We start from the raw sequence: 21,636 nt of genomic DNA, 5'->3' as shown, positions 1-21,636 counted from the left end.
AAAATTATTTTGTCTCTCCTTGAAGATTCCTCACAAGTGGGACTTCAAAACTCCAGGGTATTTCTGAGATGTTGCACTGACAAAAAAAAACCCTCTCAATTTTATTCAATCACTTATGCCCGATTAATCTAAAGTAGAGTCATTAATGAAAATCAGTTTAAAGTGGTATCAAGGTCTCTCTGTTTAAGTTATAACCATACTTTTGTTAGGAGTCTATACACTTTTAGGAAATATACATCTAAGGCTGCTGTTTTCAAATCCTTCCTTTGTATTTTGCTTTACTCCTACTGTCAACGCCCCCTCCGGCTTACTCTTCAATGTGGACCAAGGGATCTGAAGGAAAGTAGACCCCATGAGCAACACCCATGAGCATTTTAAAGTTTATATAATTCCCACCACACTATTTTTGTACTCGGGTTATGACTGTTTTTTTTGGTAACAATTTTTACCACCATAAAGTTCCTTAACTTTTTTTTCATGAATTTCTGCAATTAAGCACTTTCAGCTGTGTTTTCAAATGTTTCCGATTACAAGAAGAATTCAATTATTATTGCATCCTACAGACATGTCTGTACCTTGCTTCGCATTTTCAGAGCTTAAAAACTTGATTTAGCCTTTATACTTTCAACATTGTCCTCACCTACTTAATCCCTCCTTGAAAAGCACTGGTCTGTATACTTTAAAAAGAAACTCTTGCTTGGAAAATGTACTGAATACTATTTAAACATATCCTACCTTCCCTTCATCCATTGGATTGTCACTAATGTGCACAACAGGTCCTGGGTGAGATTTGGATGACCTAAATAAGAAATATTTCCATTTAATAAAATTAAAATAACTTAAAAACCAACCAACCAAACAACAACAACAAAACAATAAACAACATTCCACTGCCAAAAACTTCATTTCACAGTAATTGCAAGTAATACATATGCTGCAGATAGAGACTCCATGTACAGAAGTTATTGACATTCAGCATGGAGTCACTTTTGTCTTCAAGCCTGTAAATACTTCCTGAGTATTTTTAGGCACTTAGTTCCTGTCTTTTTTTTAAGAAGAAGGAAAGACTTATTTAGCACTTATTTACAACACAGAAAAAAATTGCTATTAGCTTTACAATATCTAAATGTTTGTTGTTACAGAATTGACACAGTTGGATAAAATATTTTTTTTAATGCTGGAAAACAAGTCTTTGCATTATTCAGAAACTGCCTAAACTGTGCATTGTTAACACAGAGTTAAGACATTATGTTGACTTTGTTATTGAAGAAGATGGACTAAAGAGCTATGTTTGTTTGAACAGCTTTTGGGAACTGATGGAATTCTTGTATGTTTAGAAGACAGACATAACATTCCAGAAACAAATTAAGAGCACAGGAACAGCAGCACACAAGTATATATTTTCACCCATGAACCACTGTATTTGCATATGCAATTAGTAAAACAGGAGAAGCAATGACAATAGCTGTAAAATATACTTCGCTGTTGGAATAGGCTTATTTAAATTTAGATTTTCAGCAAGTAATTTTATATTCTGCATGATCCAGCCCTACAATGTGTATTTCTGTATTTTGCTCTTTAACCCCAAAAATGTAGAAGTGACATGGCTGCCCAAGTACCAGTCACATCATATTTTAACATACTTTGTTTTTCCAGTTATCACCACAGAATTATTTTTGTCTGTTTTTATATTGTCTATTTTTATATCTATTCCAGGCACTATGATAAAATAGTGTTATGGGCAGAAAAATATATGCTAACATTAGAACTTCATATTTATGCAAATAAAAAGTTTATGTGACTGTATGTTTTGATCCTGTATTTGCTGAAGTGTGACTAAGATGAAGGCCACTCTGGCTAACAATGACATTTCTGCTATTGATGTTAATAACATCTAGGACACTTCTGTTCCCTCCCCTCAACAGACAATGCTTCATTAAACTCACAGTTCAATGGCTTTATTCCACATGATGACATAGCCTGAGAGAGTAAATGATTCCACATTGACGATGTGAATGTTTCCTCTTTCGGTGCCTACATACAGCCATTTACTTTGGAAAGGCAGATGACAAAATGTTATCCTAAAAGAGAAGGCCGTCAATAAAAAATTAATAACAAATTAAATAATACTTTTTTTGATATCCTACAATTCAAGGCCAATGTTGCCAAAAGGCAGAAGAAAGGCAATAAGCAAACAGGAAGAAATAAGACAAGCTACAGGCAAAGCCAGTATGTGACAAAATGAAGAGATACACAGACAATGTAAAAACTCAGAGTAAAACTAAAAATAGAAACCAAGGTGCTCTAAATCTAGCAAGTCATTCAGATAATCAAACAGCCACCTTTGAAAATTATCATATTGAATGTGTTTATTCAAGATTGTTGTCATTTTAAACTTAAAATACAGTACTCCGATGTTATAATCCATAAATGTCCCTTTGAAATCTATCTAATTTCAAGTTTTCAAGAACTAAGCATTTTTAAAGTAGCCTAATGCAGATTAAGGTGGTTTCAAGTGAGGAAACAAAGGCAGAAAATAAAGCATAAGAAACATAAGTTTACATGTAACCAAAGTATTACCTAAAAAGTAAACCTAAACCCAATCCTTAACAATTACAAAAGTAAAAGTAGCTTTATCTGGGAGCTATTTTACTTAAATAATGTTTTAATATTCTGCTTAGAGTCTTGTCTTCTAGAAAGAAATACCTGAACAAAATCTAAAAGCCAATGAAGGTTTCTACCAGCAGAAAACTTCTTTGACCATAGTTACAGTGCAAGTATTATTTGAAAGCTTGGTTATTTCTGCCTTCTTGAGTCCTGCTTATCATTTGCTACTTCTTCAAAATTTATAAGGAAAAAGTGTTGTAGTAACTGAAGTTTTTGAAATATCTGATTTTTCTATACAACAGAAATACTAACTAGAAATTAGAGTCCAGAAACTTTCTGGAAACTGTAAACTCCAAACCATTTTAATCTGACAAAGTCCAATAATGAAAGAAATTGCCAAACTACTTGTACTATCAAACTTGGGCATTCATAAATGTTGCAGTGATAAGGTAAAATAATTATTCAATGGAAATCGTTCCGTCAGCTCTAATCCTTAGCTTTACAAACTTTTCATTCTTGTTTTCTCCCAGTTGGGCTCCCTTCTTGCCAAGTCCACGCAACATTTCACAAGCCTGTTAATAGATATTTATGCAAAGAACAGCTTTAGACCCTTTGCATTAGATGCTGTATATGCACACTTAACCTCAGCACAAAAGCAAAGCCTTACAGCAGCAATGAAAAAATTGCTAATGGCTGAAAAGGCTTTAGCTTATATTAAAGGTTTCAAAAGTTAAGGCTTCTGTAGTAATACTACCTGGATCCAAAGTGTGCCCCTTTTTATATCACCTGTTTCTTCCTAGTTAGAAAATGAAATTTGCTCAAGCAGATATTTAATTTCTCCATTTTCTAAGTTCCTTGATTGATTGTGCTTGAATATTTAAGCCAAAAGGCTGCACCAACTTTTTTAATTCACGTTTCACAGAAAAAGGACTAGATGCGAGACTTAAAATGCTCTTCCAACTCATCGAACTTACAAAGGTTGTAACATTTTTACTAGGCATAGTAATCTGCAAACATTACGGGTTAAAGACTGAAGTGTTCCAAACATCCTGAAAAAAATATTTTATTGGAAGCTAAATCACACAGATCTGTACACACACTTCCCTAGGCAGGCACCAAAACTTTACTGCCCAGGAACAGAATTCTCCCACCACATGCAGGCAATGGGGATGAGGAAAGATAACCAGCATGAAAACATAAACCCTCAGTATTCTGCAACACCACAGGGTTTTTTTTGTGCCAGCACTCCATGTGCCAGAAGCAGCTGGCACACAGATCAGCTGGATCTAAAAATGTGTCCTAGCAGCCAGAAATACTATCCAGGAGGGATATCTGTCTTGATCTGTGAGTTAATATTGTCAGTTACAGCTGTCCAACACTTTCATTATAAAACCCAATCTAATTCATGTCATTTAAAGGTGGGTAAAAATATAAGTTGGGGCTGCGACTTCGAGTGCTATAGCAAAAGGCCAATACTTTGAGTGTCCAGATTCTCAGTGTTGATACTATTCTTAAATGTGCAGCCATATTCAATTTGCTGTCTCCTCTATGCAAGAGAGATTAATTTTGTCAAGAATACTCTGTTGAAAATTGGACTGAGGATTAAAGGGATTCAAACTTTTTTTGCAGGAATGGAAAAAAAAGGTCAGGGTCTTCCTGGGGGTGAGGCAGTACTTGCTTATTTGATGCTTGGCCAAGGATAGCTTATTTTTTCTCTGAAAAATGCTTTTTTTCTTTCAGAAGAAAATGTATTTTTTCCAGAAAAAAAAATAATTTTTCTTTCAGAAACCTATTTTTCTGTCACCACAAGATTAGAATAACCTACTCCATCCATAACATATTTTAAGATCAGCAGAAGTGGAAGCTGCCATATAATGCTCGGGGCATTTTTACAGGTCAGGGATTCTTCCTCTCTCCCTATGCTCATATGGATACATACTTACATGTGGAAAAATAAAGTTGTGTTGGGAACAGATCAAAAAGACTACAGTCAACCCATAAGAAATTTTTGGAATTCTTTCTTGCACACAAACCCCCAGTTGGCTGAAAACAATGAATCAGTTAAAAGCAGAGCACCATACTCTTCTCACGTATTAAACCATTCTGGCCAACTATTATGAAAAATAGTAGACCAGTTTGGTGCATCTAAAGAAAAGAGACAGCCTAGAACTGAGCCAGTGATCACAGAAAGCAGCCTTCTGCAGGCAGCTCCTTCATAGAGCAACTGATTCCTCATGTTATCACCAAAGAAACTTCAGTTAGCTCAGTACGTACAGCATATTTTGTGGAGTGGATTGAACTTCGAGCAAAATCCAAGTATCTTGCAAAAGCACTATGCAAAGTATTTCACTTCGCCATATCTGTACACAGAAAAAAAAATCCCCTTTATAGAAAAAAGCAGCGCCTTAAAGAGATTTTTGGGTTTTAATCTGAAATCTACAGTATGATGTTAATACATGGTAACATCAGTGCTAAAATGAGGTACTGTTATGCAACAGTCTGGGTAGTTTTAAACTCAAGCTGTACTTTTCCCTAAGCATAAAATCTTCCTCCTCACTGCGTACATATTTGCAAAACTACTCCATTACCTGCTGCTGCCTTCCAAAAATAGAACAAAACCCCAAAACCAAACCAACAAAAGAATCCCAAAAAGTAAAATAAACTAAAAAAAAAAAAAAAAAAAAAAATCACTTTCATTTCTGTGAAACGGATTTGTAAGAATGCAAGAAAAAATAATATACAAAAGTCACAGTGGTGCACACAGAGTGGGAAGCACTGATAAAAGAAAAGCCCTCATAAAATACTACCTGTTCTTACTAAAATTAAAATAAAATTTGTGCTATTGCTTATGGAAAGTATTAACAGTGACAGGAGAGTCTTTAAGAAGCCATATGTAAACCTACTGAAAGGATTTCCTTTTTTGACTGCAGACAATGTGGATTTTTTTCCTAAACCAAAGTTAGTTAAGGAAAAAAAAAAACAACAAAACCAACAACCTTAATTGTGGTTAATTCACAACAGTTGTTATAGCAAATGATAGTATTCCCTAGAGGAATTTAATTACAGAAATATCAAAGAAGATTTATTAATGTGCAAGTTGGAAATCAGGCTTTTAAGGAAAATACTTAAATAAAAATGACAGGCTGTTATCTTGCATGTATTATTATGACAACAGAAATCCTTCTAATTTAACCATTACCTTTTCTTAGCCTACCGTATTATGAAGTATTATATGTTCTTCAGAAATTTTCACTGCTTTAACAAAGCACAGTGACAAATGCTTTGATGAATGCCAAACACTGATGATAAATTTATTTTTCAGTCACTAAAACTATTTCTAGAAGCTCAGGCTATCATTAAAGGCCTGCAGTTACTGTAATTACACTAGCTATAAAATAAAAATTTTCTAAAAAGAAAAGCATTAAGCTATGAAAAGTTGTATGCTGCATACCTCTAAATTCAACTTTTCATTCATGGGATAACCACCATGTAAAATCAAGAAGCTGCAAAATTTAATTCTTATGTTAGCCCAGACTCCACATCCACAATCTCTTATCAAGTCTTAAATGGGCATAGTAAGTCAAGAGTGTTAGAATTACATACTGATGGAAGCAAGCAGTGGCTATGACTTCCCTAGACTGCTGCAAGGGGTCAATTTCCATGTCTGGTAACTACAATAAGCTTAAAACACCTACCTGCACACAAAAGGCCTGGAGGGGAAGGTAGCGCATACAGAGGAAGAATTCCTCTTCAATGCATCAAAAAACTGCCCCCCCTGAAAGGACCACATGGATAAATGTGGTGTATCTTAGAGATTGGAACAGGTACTTCAATTCCATTTATATCCCATAACAACCCTCCAAACACATTCACTTGAAGGGCTGCCTCTAAGGGGAACAGAGAAGTACTTACGTTCAGTATCAGAGCTGTGATGTACACTAGTGGTGTCAACATGGAGTAATTGGGAATCAGGAGCCAAGAACAGAAATAAAGCTGTCACCACTGATGTGGTCACTATTAGGTCCATTCAGATAATTTTCCAGAAAAAGGCTTAATTTTAGAGGTTTTGTACATTGCTGCAGGTGTCTGTACTCTTATGATACAATGTTTCTAATATATTTCATGGCTTACATGTTTTCCTTTATGAGGTCACATTTCACCACTCCATTTTAAGATGGCTTTTTGAGCTTCAGTTGTACTTGCCTCAGAAAGGGCCTCCGCATTTTTATGTACAGACAAGTAGAAACCGGCTGCTTCATTGCTTGTAATGCTTACAAAAGACTGAAGCACATATGCCTTTTGAAACAACTGTTCATAAAACTAAGAAAACTTTTCAGTATTGACGTAATTCACACCAAATACCCTAAAGATCTGAAGGTCTCCTGCCACTGATAAAATCCCCTGCACTACATCTCCTGTTGGTATACCTGACATGACTCAAAAAGTAATCAAATCCTTAGCATCAGAAGATGCTTGGGTAAGCTGCTCCAACACATGCAGTTAAAGATCAACATTCCATCCGGGAAATTATGCTAACTTCTTGAAAGATGTAATTACGCCATCTAGTTGATCACTATTGAGTAGCATTTTTAAGCCCACCAATTAAAAGAAGGCTTTATATGACACCACAAATGCAAGCAGACCCGACGGTCATTTCCTTTCACTCTGAAGAAAGCAGTTTAAAATGTATTAAAAAAAAAAAAAAAAGGGGCAGAAACAAACACCAAGAAACAAACCTAAAACAACTTAGTTACATGTTAAAAAACTTAGTTGTGTTGTATAATAAAACTCGTACTTGGTATAACACTGACTCTGCAAAGACTCCAAATGTTTCTCAGAAGTATGGTTTGGATATGTATTTGTAATCCTTCTGTTAGTTACAGTATAATCCTGCCTCTAAACACATAGGGAAAGGGGGAAAAGCCCTCAGACAAAAGCTGGAAGTGAATCAGTGATACTGATGCACAGAGAGGGGAAGAAAACACAAAAGCACACAACCAAAAGCCCTGAAACAGTACCTATCACCTGCTCTCACAGGCAAGAAACCTGTATGTCCTTCAGCTATCCACAAAGTGGCAGAATTCTTCAGTTTATAAATTCAGTGAGGTGAAAGGAAAAATTGTCTTGCAACTAATACCTGCTAATATACAGGCTGGGTATAAAGTTACAGTATCTAACAAGATAAGGTATGTGTCATAATAAAAGTCTTGTTTATTAATAAGTAAAAACGGGTGGGATTTTTCACTCTGTCTACAGCTCTACAGTGAGTAGACAGTCTGTTTTAAACAGAAGGCTCAAGTTGCTGTTTAGAGCAGGATACAAAAACATGAAAGCATAATTTCATAACTCCTAATTGTGAAGTTTCATGCTGAGGAAAACTATTTAAATCCTGTGACACAAAAGTTGTCATATTAAAAAATAAACTTATCAATATATTCAATGATGGATATGCAAAGCACTCACACTAAATGCTCAGCTGTATTTTTATTCTATGATTCTGGTTCTTGTCTTTATGCTAAGTCACAAAACAAGTAAACTACTTCCTCTGGCATTAGAACAGGGAAACTGAGCTCAGGAAAGCTGCAAGTCTTACATAAAGAAATTTTTCATTTGTATGTAAAGCTAAATGGTTTGGGGTTTGGTTTGCAGCAAAGGAGACTCAGATTTGCCAGCCTGTATCACTTTTCTTCCCTCCACTATCCCACCCCCCTTTTTTTCTTATATCTGGTTAGATTGTCCCTTCACAGTCTCTTAAATTGTTTCTGTGGAAGTCCCTGGCTCATTAGTGATGTGAATTTGACCTTTCACGCCACAGATCAGAACAAAGTGCAGTAGTTCTTGCATGGTAAGAAAACTAAAGCCAGACTGGGTATCTATCTTACAACATGCTTTCAACATTTACCCTAATAAGAAGCATTAACTATGCTTATTTCACAGTTAATCTAACATAACACTCGAATTTGCTAATTATGTCAAACCAAGTTTGATGCAAGGTTTGCATTACATGTGAACACATGATTTTATTACCTGTAGGATATTTACACAGGTATGTAATGTAAAAAGGTATGCAGATGACAAAAATTACATTATGATTCACTGAAGAAATATTAAAGAAGTACAAGACCTATGATACTAAGTAAGTTCACACACTGAATTTTGCGTTCTGCAAAGAGGTACTAATACACTTTTAACATGCAAGCAACACCCTCCCCTCCTCCCCATGTCAGCATCATTATGCTTTTTTATTTTTCCTCTCTTTGGCCCCTACACACTGCTTCCCACAGTCAGACAGTGGCCAGGCTTAGTATGACATGGGTTTAATATCCTCTAAATTTTGCTTGGCAACCAGAACATGGAGCAGCTGCAAAACCCACACAAACACAACAGAAACAAAAGGCTAGAAAACTTGCAGAACAAGCTTGTTTAGCACTGTGATTCTGACATCTGCCAGTAATTGCAACTAACAGATTTGTTATACATCAAAAACTTCATCAATCACTGGTTCAGAAGACTTGCTTCAAATTACTAACCATCAATGGTACAAAAGGCAATCAAAAGCTATGAATCTATTCAATGGCCAGTTTCCTATCTATAGATACTCAAGTCACTTAAAGATTCCAGAGAAAGCATCTTTCAAGACTATTAGCCGCTACTTTTAAAGAACTCTTTTGTACAAATCTAAAATGCTGCAAGTTACCCAATGAAGACATTATCCACAGTTCAGAACAGTCTGTAACAGACACAGAATTATTTTAAAGGAAAAAGCAACTCTCACCACTCTGTTCTTTAAATTCCTGGAATTTAAAGCCTGGAGAAGCAGGAATTCACAACGCTTTCCAGTCATATACTAACGACTGCATTCTGAATTAAATTACAGGTAATTTAATACTCTAACTCAATTTTCAGGTAAGTATAAAGAAAACCTTGACACTACACAAGCATTTATAAACAAGCTATGTCTGGTTTTTATTCCTCATTTGAAAGATGTTCAAAACAGGGCTGAAGGTAATCTAGTTTGGCTAGCCTGCTAACAGGAAAAACAAATATGAAATCTAGAAGCACCGGGCAGTAATTCTACCATATGGCTAAAAGCAGGGAATTAGCCTGGTAAAAGGCTGTGCTAGCGTACCGAATTCATTAACAACCCACAGCATTATAATTTTTTATTTTTTTTTTAACATAGTTCAAGAATAGTTTTCAAGACTACAATATCCTTTGATCTGGGTAACTACCTGATACAGTTAGCTTTCAAGACTACAACCAACTTTCTAGTTCACATTTAATCCTCACACAGTAAACTCTGACTTAGAAATAAAATCGAAGAACTGGCTTGTGACATGTTGAACTCAACTCCTATTAATCAAGACACAAATACTGCTTTTCTGCAATGTCATCATGCATCCAGGTACGAGATTTTAAACCTTAGGATCTACAGAGTCCTAGAGCAAAAACCAACATAACTGGAACAGTTGTTTCAGTCACGGAGTTACATTTGGCTTAGTTTTGCCTCCAAGGACATGTTTTCCAATGTGTTAACTATTTAGTCTTTCACCCAAACATTGCCAAGATACTGAAGTCCCCTACACAAGCTGGCAAATTAAAGTATCATTAGAGAAGATATAGCTCTGTTGTAGCGTTTAGTATTTTAAATAATTCCTTTTTGAGAAGGTATTTATCCTTATGAATAAATCTTCATCCCACAACATAAACTACTTAAAAAATTTTGTTAATTAGGTATCTAACAACTTGGCGCATGTAAATTGAGAAGACCCAGTGTGATTCATGAGCACATAATAAACTTAGTAGGTAATATAATGCATACGACCTAAGAAATGCCTATTTACTTCAAATTCACATGATATCTCAAACCTGCTAGGTATAATTACTAAGAATTCCTAGTGTTGTAAAAGGCACCTATTTAGAATTATTCCATTTTGAAGTTTCGCAATTGCCTGAATTTCAAAATCAAAATAACTCCTTAGTAATGAAATTGCACTTTACAAACTAGTCAAGAAAACAATGTTTGAAAACAGTATACAGTCATCCAGCATGACTTAAATGGCTAGCACAATGTATGGTTCTGGGATTTTAAGTATTCTGGCTACTTCTATATGCTATTACAATGGATACTTTAATATTTAAATTGCTAGAAGAAGAAGCCTATGTCTCAAACTATACCTTCACCACTTTGGCAATTATGGTGCTCTTGCTATCTATTTTAGCAAGGCACAGGTTTTCCTCTTTCCAAAATTAATAACAAATTCAACCACTGAAGTGACACAAGTGGCCTAGTCAGCAACCAAGGTCCAACTGTGGTTTGAGGCTGCAAATCTGAATTTTATATTGACATTTAAGTAGATGCTGCAGATGAAAGTCATAAGTACGCATAAGAAATGAAAAAATTGAGTTTGGATACACCACTGCATCTCATATAGTTGGAGAATACTAGTTAAACTAGAGGCTGTAAATTGCATTTCTCTTCATTTGACCTTTATGCTGTGTAAAGAAGCAGCCACTCCCTTGGGGCAGAGAATTTTGCTCTGTCAAAGCTTTCTATCTGGTGCAGAACAGTTCAGAATCACAGAATGGTTTGGTTCTTACGAAGCCTTTGAAGACCACCTGGTTCCAACACCCCTGCCATGGGCAGGGACACCTTCCACTAGACCAGGTTGCTCAAAGGCCCATCCAACCTGGCCTTGAACACTGCCAGGGATGAGGCAGCCACAACTTCTCTGGCCAACCTTTTCCAGTGCTTCATAACCCTCATAGTGAAGAGTTTCTTCCTTATATCTAATCCAAATCCACTCTATTTCAGCTTAAAATAATTATTTATCCCTTGTCCTATCATATCACTGCAGGTCCTGGTAAAAAGTTTATGCACAGTGATCATAGAAGCAACCTCAAAAGGGACTTAGTCCTCTAGCCCCAAAACCTCCAGTAACCTGCATTTCAGTTATTTCTGACAAATTTGTGTATAACTTGCTCTTTAAAACCATAAGGTTACTCCATAACCCATCAGTCTGTTTAGCACTTTGCTTCAACTTTAGACATTACATTAGAAAGTTTTACATAAATATTTAACTTCCTCTTTCTATTGTTACCCATTACTTAAAGCTGATTACTTCCTGCCCTGTTCAACAGAGGCACAACTCACAGACGATCCTGTGTTCTTGCTAGTATCCTTTGAGCTCACCAAGCAGTCCACCTCTGAAGCACACTGCTCCAAAGTAGACATAGCATTCCAGCTGAGACTTCACCCATACCAGAAAAGAACTACTTCCCCAAAAGGAAGGACTACTTTTTATTAAAAACAAAACAAAACAAAAACAAAAAAACCACCCCACATTTTTATTCTTTTTTTTCAAAAGTTATATCTTCTGACTTTTAGAAATTTTAAGTGTCACCCTAGCCTGCTTACTACACTATTAGTCTCTAAATTGCTAGTCAAAATTAATGTTGTTCTCAGCTTCTCTGATATGCACAGGTGCTCTAACACTGCAGAATTCTTATTTTTCATCAAGGGGGAGAAAAACTTCTAACTAAAAAATTGAACTAGCTTTCCTGTTGTTGGTGCACACACATACACACATATGCACACACTTTCTCTTGTTTCAGAATTCCTCTGGAGACATACACTGAAAGTTTTCTATCCCTCCACTTTCTAAAGACGAGAAAATTAATGTTCAACAATGCAATATGCAAAATGATAGAAAAGTAATTTCAGTTTAGGTTACTAGCATGTCTATTCACTGGGTCCTAACAGCCTGCAATTCAAACGGGATGTAAATCCAGTTTCAACAGTGTAACAAGTTATAAACTGGACTGAATTACTCTTACAATAACACATAGAATGATGTTAAGGAGCAAAGGAATAATAACCAAATCCTTACCGTTCTCGGTTAAATTTAAGTGAATGAAGTATAGCAGGTCTCTTCTGACGTAAGTTCCACAGGTGTAAGGTATCATCAGCCAAGGCACTCACAAGAGCTCCCTATAGGAAAGAAAAAGTTTTAGTCAACTTATTTCCATAAACCTACTAACAGTGTATCATCTTCATAGTGGAAGTACATTGCATATTTGCTACCAGGATTAAAAAAAAAATAAATCTATAAACATGCACATCAACAGCATAGCACATATAAGGTTTAAGTAACACTAATGAGATAACTGATGTGATCATACATCATTCAGCTCACCCACATTTGGTTCAGTGCTATACTGAGGGGTGATGGGGAAGAAGCAGCTTTCCCATGCATGATGTACATCAGTTCCCTCATGTCCAATCTCTGCAAAAAAACTACACAATGAATTCAGCTGCTAATATTTATATGCTGACAAAGCTAGTGAAGTTTGACTTCACCATTCCTCTGAGCTAGAAACCCCTCCACAAATCTGGCCTCAGCTAGCCCAAGAAAAGCGCTGCTCTCACATCTTGGCTGCTACACCCCTAGAAAGAAAATATATGTGAAATTGAGGGATCAGATTAGGGATCATTGCTCAGCTCATGTTTAAAACTGTAACTATAGAAATAAAACGAACCACTCACTGAAACTATTAGTACTATTGTAAACATTATTTACTACAAGAGCTAACTTGCAATGTTCATTATATGAATAAGTGTTCTCGGAAAAAAGTTCTTGCTTCTAGCAAGAGTACTCTAGAGACAAAGATTTTCAGCAGTTAGTCCAGCATTAACTAAAAGTATAAAAAGAATTTGTAATTGCTATTACTGTTTGCCATTCATGTTTAGAGGCACTTGTGTTAGCTGATTTTGATGCTTACTTACTGAGAAATTGAAGAAAAAACAGTCTCCTCTGAATTATGGAATATGCACATCATTTTACTAACCTCGTTAATCAGGAACTGAAGCTGAATTACTGCAGCTCCACTGTCATGCTGGCAGTAGCATTCAACTCCTGGCCTACCAAAGCTGGAATTGGTACCATTAAGGAATAATTGTTGTACGACACATAGAGGGAAAACAAACAAACAAACAAACAAGAAAACACCAAACACCATAACCAACATTGTCACTAAGACCATATTCAGACAAGTTAGCATCCTGCTTCTAGTTAGAAGAACCAACATATTTAACCATGGAGATCTGAATGATCACCACAAAAAATAATTTATAAACAACACAAAGGAACACGAAGTTACAAGGCCCACCCTGTTTATCTCCACGTAATATGAAAATGATCTATAATTGCTTAACTTAGTTATTTAAAGGATTTTTCATCAGAACATAACAGAATAATGAAGCAGTTATTTCCCTAGTGTTAAATATCAGAGCTAGTATAAGACGATGTTAATCTAAATGAGCATCATAATAAAAATTACCAAATTTTTCAAGTTTTAAAGGAGTTCTCTCCTTTTAAGCACTACTTACAGATGGAAGATCTGAATAATGCAAAGCATGTTGAAAAAAAACTCTGCTGCAACAGAGATAAAAAGACTGATATAGCCAAAATACGGCGATTCAATGGGAAATCATGGATAAGTTGCCGGGATCTCTGTATCATGACTGCCTGGATTCACACCAACTATGACATAACAAAAGCTTGTTCATTTTCCCTCTCACACGTAAATCAGTTCTGTATTTTCACAATGAATATCAAAAAATCAGAAGTAGCAGCAACAGAGAATTTTTTAATTCTCCACACTCGATTGATATATTAGTTGCAGAGATTCTGTATTTCAAATGTGGTTATCCCCCTTTCTTCTCACACAGAATTCAGGAAATTGTCCAACCTCTAGGAGACAGGGCAGAAAAAAAAAACCAAGTCTAGATGAATTGCACAAAGTAGCCGCTACTTCATCATTATAATATGCTCAGCATTTCTGGAATATCATTTTCCAAAGAGCTAAACACCTCTTGACAGCCACCTTAGTTTTTTAAAGGAATCATTCCAAAGATGTATGCAAAACAAGGAATATAATGTACAATTTGTTCTCTCAGTATACACTAGAAATTAATAAACCAGTACAATTCTCACCCGTTCTGTATTTTTTCCATTTACTGAGAAATTGTTGATCAAAACTGAAGTAGATATAAATACTCTTAAAAAATAAAAAATAAAATACATGCATTCAAACTAGAGACAGTTGAAAGGCTAAAGAGATTATTAGGTTGCATGCAAAAAAATTAAATATATACTCACAGCCTCTAAGCTGATGAGACAAAACATATCTACAATGGAAACAAGTCTGTTTCAGCACAGTATTTGAACTTTTAAACTTCAATCACATTCTTCTCTAAGGCTAATGAACCTGCATAACATCCAGTTAAGTGATGAGAGATACACTCTACAGATGTTGAATAATCCAGCAAATTTAATACCAGTTTCTTCCCTCAACAGAATTAGTAATTATTTTTATTCTGGCATGGAAGGGCTTAAAGAGCCAGCTTGCCTCATCTGTTTTTTTCCCCTTGAATTTTAAATTTTTATCTATATGTTTCTTGCATTAAGAAGTCATCTGTAGCCCACTGACAGTTTATACCTCCAAGCTTAAAACTATGGGGGGTGGGGATATCCCCATAAATGATACCTTCCTACAAAAATTCAGAATACTTTTAATGTAAACTCATTGCTTTTGCATTTATTATGCGTTGACTACACAAATTGCCACATTAGGAAAAAAAAAAATAAATATATCCTCACAAGGAATACTGATCTTTCAGAGCTTGCTTCTTGGTCTTCACTTGAATTAACAATTCTTTGCAGAAACAGACAAAAAGAAATTTCCATGAAACTCAGATGCTTACAGGAACTGAAACGTAAAACTTATTTATCTGCACTGACACAGGTAGTTTTCATAAAAAAAAAAAAAAAATTTTCTCCAGAGCACATCCCTTGAACATCAGCTTCCAAAATAATGAAATGTAGCCCCTTTTTGTTCATCCACACAGTTAATTTGGAATTAAGGCTTTAGAGCTACCTTGCTTCAAAACAAGGAAAAAACCCAGAAAACCAGAGAAGCCCACAGATTCCTCTATTTACTTCAACCTTCAAATTATATCTCATATGTTCTTTAAGCACTTCTAAAGCAAATATTTCTGAAGGCAATACTCCCCCCCCCAAAAAAAAAAAAAAAGCACAAAACCCCATAAAACCTTGAATATTTCTTTAAACAACAAAATAATTCTTTCACATTTTCAAGGACACCTGCATCAGTTCTCTCTCCAGAAATCAGTAAATATGCAGCAGTAGGAGTAAGTTTACACAAGCTTTAAGCATTCAGAGCAAGTTCTTCTTTTTGACAAATTAGTGGAAGCCTCATATGCAGAACTGAAAATAGTCTGGCTTTTTTATAGAGCTTGCAGCTATCAAAAATAGTCCTTGCAGTAGTCCGATTTAGTTCTTTTACCCAAGGATTATGTCATCTCCACTTTTTCACCTAGCAGCTAAAATTATTCTTCTCATCTCAAATTAATATCATCCTCCTAACCAGCATTAATCTTCTTCTCTAAAGCAAAGCAAAGCATCCCAGTTTTGCAGGGTATGCTGAGTTGAAAAAACATGCCACTTAAATGCTGACTGTAGAAGGATAATAATACATGCCTGTTTCAGTACATGTTAAGCATTTCTCAAGCACCCAAAACAGGCAGCATCCCAAGCAATGCAGTTTGTCCAAATCTATACTTGCCTATGTGTGCTCTCACTGTACTAAGCAGTGATCATCTACTGCACAGTAGTCCCCAAAACAGGCAAAAAATAATAATGAATAATGACAAGATGGACAAAGGATTTTAATGTTGTAGACAGGAAAAATTCTCTGCCAAAGAGCTAGGGTAGCTCTAGAGGAAATAGTCTGCCCTGGGCAATTTTCTAAACAAAGACACTTTCTTTCTTCTTCACTTTCAAGCATTTCTTTCTACTATTCCTGCTTCATCCCCATTCTAAATATTAACAAACTGGATAAATTACTAGCTTCTCAGCTGTGCATTTGAACATTGCTTCTGTGTTCCCCGCTACAATTAGGAAATTAACCCTAGAAAACACTAGTATTTCACTGCGTGGGTTGTTTAGGGGTTTTTTGGGGTTTTTTTTTTTTGTTTTTTTTTTTTAAGTAAGTAAGATACAAAAGCTGTGGCTAAGAAAAGGAAGAGATAACGTACTTGAGTCCTACAGCAGCATTCATTTCCATAACTCCTAGAAGTGCAGGTTATACAGAAGCACAGTATCACAATAATTTTATATTGCATAATGACACTGATTTACTTTGACTTGTGAGAAAAGGGAACAGTTAAAATATTTTTCCAAACAAGCTCCAGGCCTAAGGTTACACTCCCCTCCCCCCCCCCCAAACAAAATTAAAGCATTTCAATTAGTGAAATGAGAGTTGTCCATGCAAAATATTCTCTTAAGAAGTATTATCGGCACTGAAGCAACCTGGCACACATCTGCCTTAAGAAGTCACATTTTGAAACAGAAAACTAATTCCAGAAAATTTATGAAAGCCTCAGAAGAACATTTTGGTTGCTTGCCTTTTTTTTAAGTTACTTTAAGTAGACCTAGGGAATATAGGGTTCTTCTTCACCTGCAGTTCACCTAACATAGGAGGCAGTTCCAAAAACTATAGCTATCAATTCAAGCCCTAACATAAATCAGTTATGAGACATTTATAACATTAATTACGTCCCAAACTATCACCACACAGACAGTCACATCTTCATGTCATTACACTGCTATGAAAAATTTTGATAGCACAGAACAAGATATGGACCATGTTCCTGTATCATATTTGTCACTGTTATGATATTTAAGACAAATCTGAAACTGTAGCAACTTTTAAAACTAATTCCTAGATGCTTCTCAGAACTGTAGCTGTAACACCTCACAGTACATAAATATTTGACAATTTTAATGAAGGAAAAAAAAAAGATCTCCAACTAGAGGAAAAAACATGTCACTTATGTCAATTACATACAAAGCACTAAGGGCAGTAGATAACTCACAGTATTCTTACATGTACCAGTCTGCAGCATATAGGTCTCCAAGACTACACATTATACTGACAAGTTTTACTATAGTCATTGCTATGTAGCAGTTTTCCACTTTACTTGCAGCAAAACCATCACTTAATTTGCACACACTTTTGTGGGTGCTTTGATTGTGGTCCCCAAGAACTACTGCAACAGAAAAAAAACAGTCACGGTGAGATTTCCAAACAGTAGTTGAAGTACATAAAGATTAAAAGTCTGTCTGGTGTTACTCACCATTGCCCTGTCTGGATACAATGCAACAACAGATACAAAGCAAAAGACTAACTTTACTACAAGTTACAGAGTACCATAAAGTCCACTTACACATCTAAGCAGGACTGAAATAGCACAAAAGCAGATTCATGCAACTTTCCTAACTTTCAATCTTGCCTGCACCTAGATCTAATCAACACTAATACTTGCACATACAAAAGCATGATTTCACAGAAACAATCTTATGAAGAACAATCTATCCAGACATACAGGTATTTAGCAAAAGAGTTATTAAAAAATAAAAATCTGGAAGTACTACAGTCAATGCTGTCTACAGAACTGACTTTGCTACAAAGAAGACAATAAAAATCCAAAAAATACTTCTGGGGGAGTTTCAGACTTCAGACCAAACCTGATACGGTAAAGTTTTTTTTTTAAAAATAGTGATATGATACAAGTCATTTCCTTCTAAAGCTTTAGGCCTGCATAACATCTTGCTGTGTTTATACCACTCAGCTAAGCAAGTCTTTACTCCTCCCAGTTTCTCAGTATTTCTGTCTGCAAAAGGATACAATAATGTTAACATATCAGATCAACTTTTCTATATGTAAACAATAGCACCATGGCCTTTAAAATTGAGACTGAATTTTGTCAAGTGGAAATACTACCAAATTACTATTAACGATTTGCTATGGAAATTCCAGCTGGACCATTGCAATGAATTCTCCTTCTGCCAGCTAAGGAGTGTGAGAAGGCAAGAAAACTGACAGTAAGGAAACAGGGTAAGAAAAAGGCAGATGTCAGATACAGTTAGAAGACAGGGGCTACAACTTCTCTGCAAATACAGTACCTGTGAATTAGCTGATATCTAGGTACAGCTTGACCTCATTACTCGGACAGAGGTCAATATTACATTTTTATATTTGGAAATCAAATCAATTGTCATTAGAGAATAAAAATCTGTAACTTCCAGGCAATAAAAGAAATGAAATAAAATCTACATTCAATTAATTCTGTTAGTTGTAAGGACAATAAGAATGCAAGGTACCTCAGAGATAAAGAGGTTAGGAACTCAGTCCTGGAAGGTTACCAAAAGATTTTTCCCAAATATCTTCACTTCTCTTGGAGAAGGATTGGAGAAGACAGGAATATAGAGATCATTTACATGCCAAAACACTGGGAATGCATTTTTTTTTTCCCCCTCATTTTCTAGGAATCTTAACATAAGTTCCCAAATGTTTTTTGGAGAGCAATGGTATTGATTGCTCAGTGTTTTTTTTTGCTGGGGTTTGGTTTTCTATTTTTTAATAACTATGAAAGCTAAGAGGCTGTGTTCAGATGATCTGTTTGTCAAAAACAGTATTTAAGATGCATTATCATGAAATTATTTAATACCATTTGAGTTCAGCAGTTCTTACATCTGACACTCATAATGAGTTTGTTCTTTCATAAGGAGGGGTGAAAGCATATCATTTGTCCTTTTTCTGTTGGGGGGGGAAAGGAGCAAAACCAGGTATGGTATTTAAACTGTTGATGTTAGATTTTATTACAAATAAAATCTTATTACAAACAAGATCTATTAGCTTAATAGGCTACAGAAAACTATTACTGCTATTGGCCACTGAAGCTTTAGAAATTTCAGTGAAGTTGTGTACTCACAACTGCCTGGAAGCTGAATTTCTCAATTTCCAGACCAGGTACAAATAACATTAGTTGCTGCATAAATACAGATCAACTTCCTTAAGTATTCACTTTGTTTATAAAACAATACTCAGCTCCTTGAATCGGTCGGCTTCTGATGTTTAAATGCTAACTGAAAAAAAAAAAATAAATAAAAATGTTCAATTAACAGGGTAAGAAAGGAGCTCTGTTTTGAAAAATACCAAAGTACATAGATCTTAAAGTTCATTAACTAGCTTCTGTATAAAAGAAGTTCCAGCAATTTTAAAGCACAAACCCTTTTTTATTTGCTTAGAGTTACACATTTTCATTTTGAATATTTTTTTAACTACTTTGCATAGAAACCAATAGAGAATGGATAGTAAGCCATTCTTTATTTCCAATCCATTTTCTAATGATAATAGCTAGGAGTCAAAGTACACCTTAAACTTCAAAGCTGCTTACATAAATATGCACAAATACATTATCTCCCAAACAGCTATGAGAACTGCCAGGAAATTTTCTGTAAAGGCTCTATTTGGTAGAATTTTCTCATAACTGCCAGTGAGAGGCAATCGTTCATTAGAACAAGATGTAATTAGTAGTACAAATGCAAACAGGATTAAAAATCTGTGATTTAAAAAACAAACAAGAAACAAAAATTGTTTTTAATTATAAGCTTCTATATGCACAATTTACAAATATCAAAGCATGCTCTTAAATGAAGAGGTAAAAACATCAATTTAGGCTAAAATAACATTCTATTTTCAAAAAAGTAACAAGCTATGAAGCTATAAGCTTTCCTTGATTTTATTCAATTTGTTTTCTTATCCAGGTTTTACGACTAAGAGGTTCTGCTACTTTAGTCAAAAAAGCTGTATTTCAGCATTAATGAAAAAAAAAACAAAAAACAAAAAACAAAAAAAAAAACCCAAAACTAAGACACCAGCCAAAAACAGTGACTAATCTGGTACTTTTTTTGGTGGAATGGAAGGAAAGGAGAATGATAGAACACAAGGGGAAAGAGTCCGAAATAGCCTAATGGTTCCTCTGACTAAGCATGATGTAGTGAAATGGGTGGTAAACTGCTAATTCACTAAAGTTTTTTCCGAAGACCCTATACAGACAAGTAAATCCAGGAAATGATATATTTTGAAAGATCTTAATCAAACTTCAGAGGCAAAATCTTTGTGTTCTGTTGCAAGCTTCCAAGTCCTGCTCATCTGTCAATGTAAACCAGTTTAATTTTTGTCAAATTTCAACATGTTATTACAGACATTCTATCCTTCTGGTAGCACATACTGTATTATAATATCAATAATTAACCATGCTTTTACTCTTATGTGCATAGCTTCTTGGCCAAGGCTTAAGGCAGGACCATTCTATGCTCTTAGAAATGAGGAATAACTGGAGCAAGAATGATGCCTTTGCCCAGCATCCAAGTATTTTGTACAGACATTGCCAACAGTAGCATTAACAAATGTAATGTTCTGAACTAGATGTTAAGTGAATTTATATACCTATTTAGTTTCACTTATGAAAACACAAAAACCCATAGATATTATCTAATAAGGACAACTCAACTTTGCCAAAGACCATGGCCAATCCCGGAACAATCACAATTACTGTTTGCCAACACCAATTTCTGATTGCAAACTAGCCCTTTTGCTAGGTCCAGAAGCCTCTCTTCATTCACAAAGCACAGTGTAAAACACCTCCCTTAACTCTCACCTGCCACACAAACCTTCTTCAGTTATTTTCAAGTCACTGACTACTGGATGTTCATAACAGAAGACTAACTGTAACCAACTAGCCATTCCATCTTAACTTGGTTCAAATACAAGCCCATTCTTCAGTCCTCACCCTGCAAATTGAGTAGTAGCTAGACTAATCTGCTGAGTCCCAGTTTCATTTTTATCTTGTTAACCTTTTATACCGTTTTGAGGTTATACAGAGTAAGACCTTAGGTACTACTACAACTTAAATCAACTGCAGTGGTTCCCCCAGCCCTCCTGATCCTCTGCTATAACTCAGTTAATATTTCACTCCTTTTACAGAACGTATTATTCTCACAGTCTTTCCTTTTGGCATCAATGCCTTATTTCTCAAATTACCCCATTATTCATATTTTTATATTATATATATATATCACTACCTTTATACCCCTATTC

At 35.3% G+C, this 21,636-nt stretch overlaps 1 protein-coding gene across 12 annotated transcripts in view; it reads right to left on the bottom strand.

Annotated features, from left to right (window-relative positions):
- The window catches only part of STXBP5 (syntaxin binding protein 5), a 107,365-nt gene that overhangs the window by 62,566 nt on the left and 23,163 nt on the right, over positions 1-21,636 (bottom strand). For all 12 annotated transcript variants that reach the window (XM_065680512.1, XM_065680515.1, XM_065680518.1 and 9 more), the window contains 4 exons: positions 13,456-13,537; positions 12,498-12,598; positions 1,947-2,081; positions 736-799 (listed from right to left, as the gene is read on the bottom strand). In XM_065680512.1, coding sequence (XP_065536584.1) covers positions 736-799; positions 1,947-2,081; positions 12,498-12,598; positions 13,456-13,537 — 382 coding nt within the window. The remainder of the gene's footprint in view (positions 1-735; positions 800-1,946; positions 2,082-12,497; positions 12,599-13,455; positions 13,538-21,636) is intronic.

Source organism: Lathamus discolor, chromosome 5, assembly GCF_037157495.1.
Source record: "Lathamus discolor isolate bLatDis1 chromosome 5, bLatDis1.hap1, whole genome shotgun sequence".
Classification (NCBI taxonomy): Eukaryota; Metazoa; Chordata; class Aves; order Psittaciformes; family Psittacidae; genus Lathamus; species Lathamus discolor.
The sequence above is the reverse complement of the archived record's forward strand: the minus strand, read 5'-3'. Positions and strand labels throughout refer to the sequence as shown.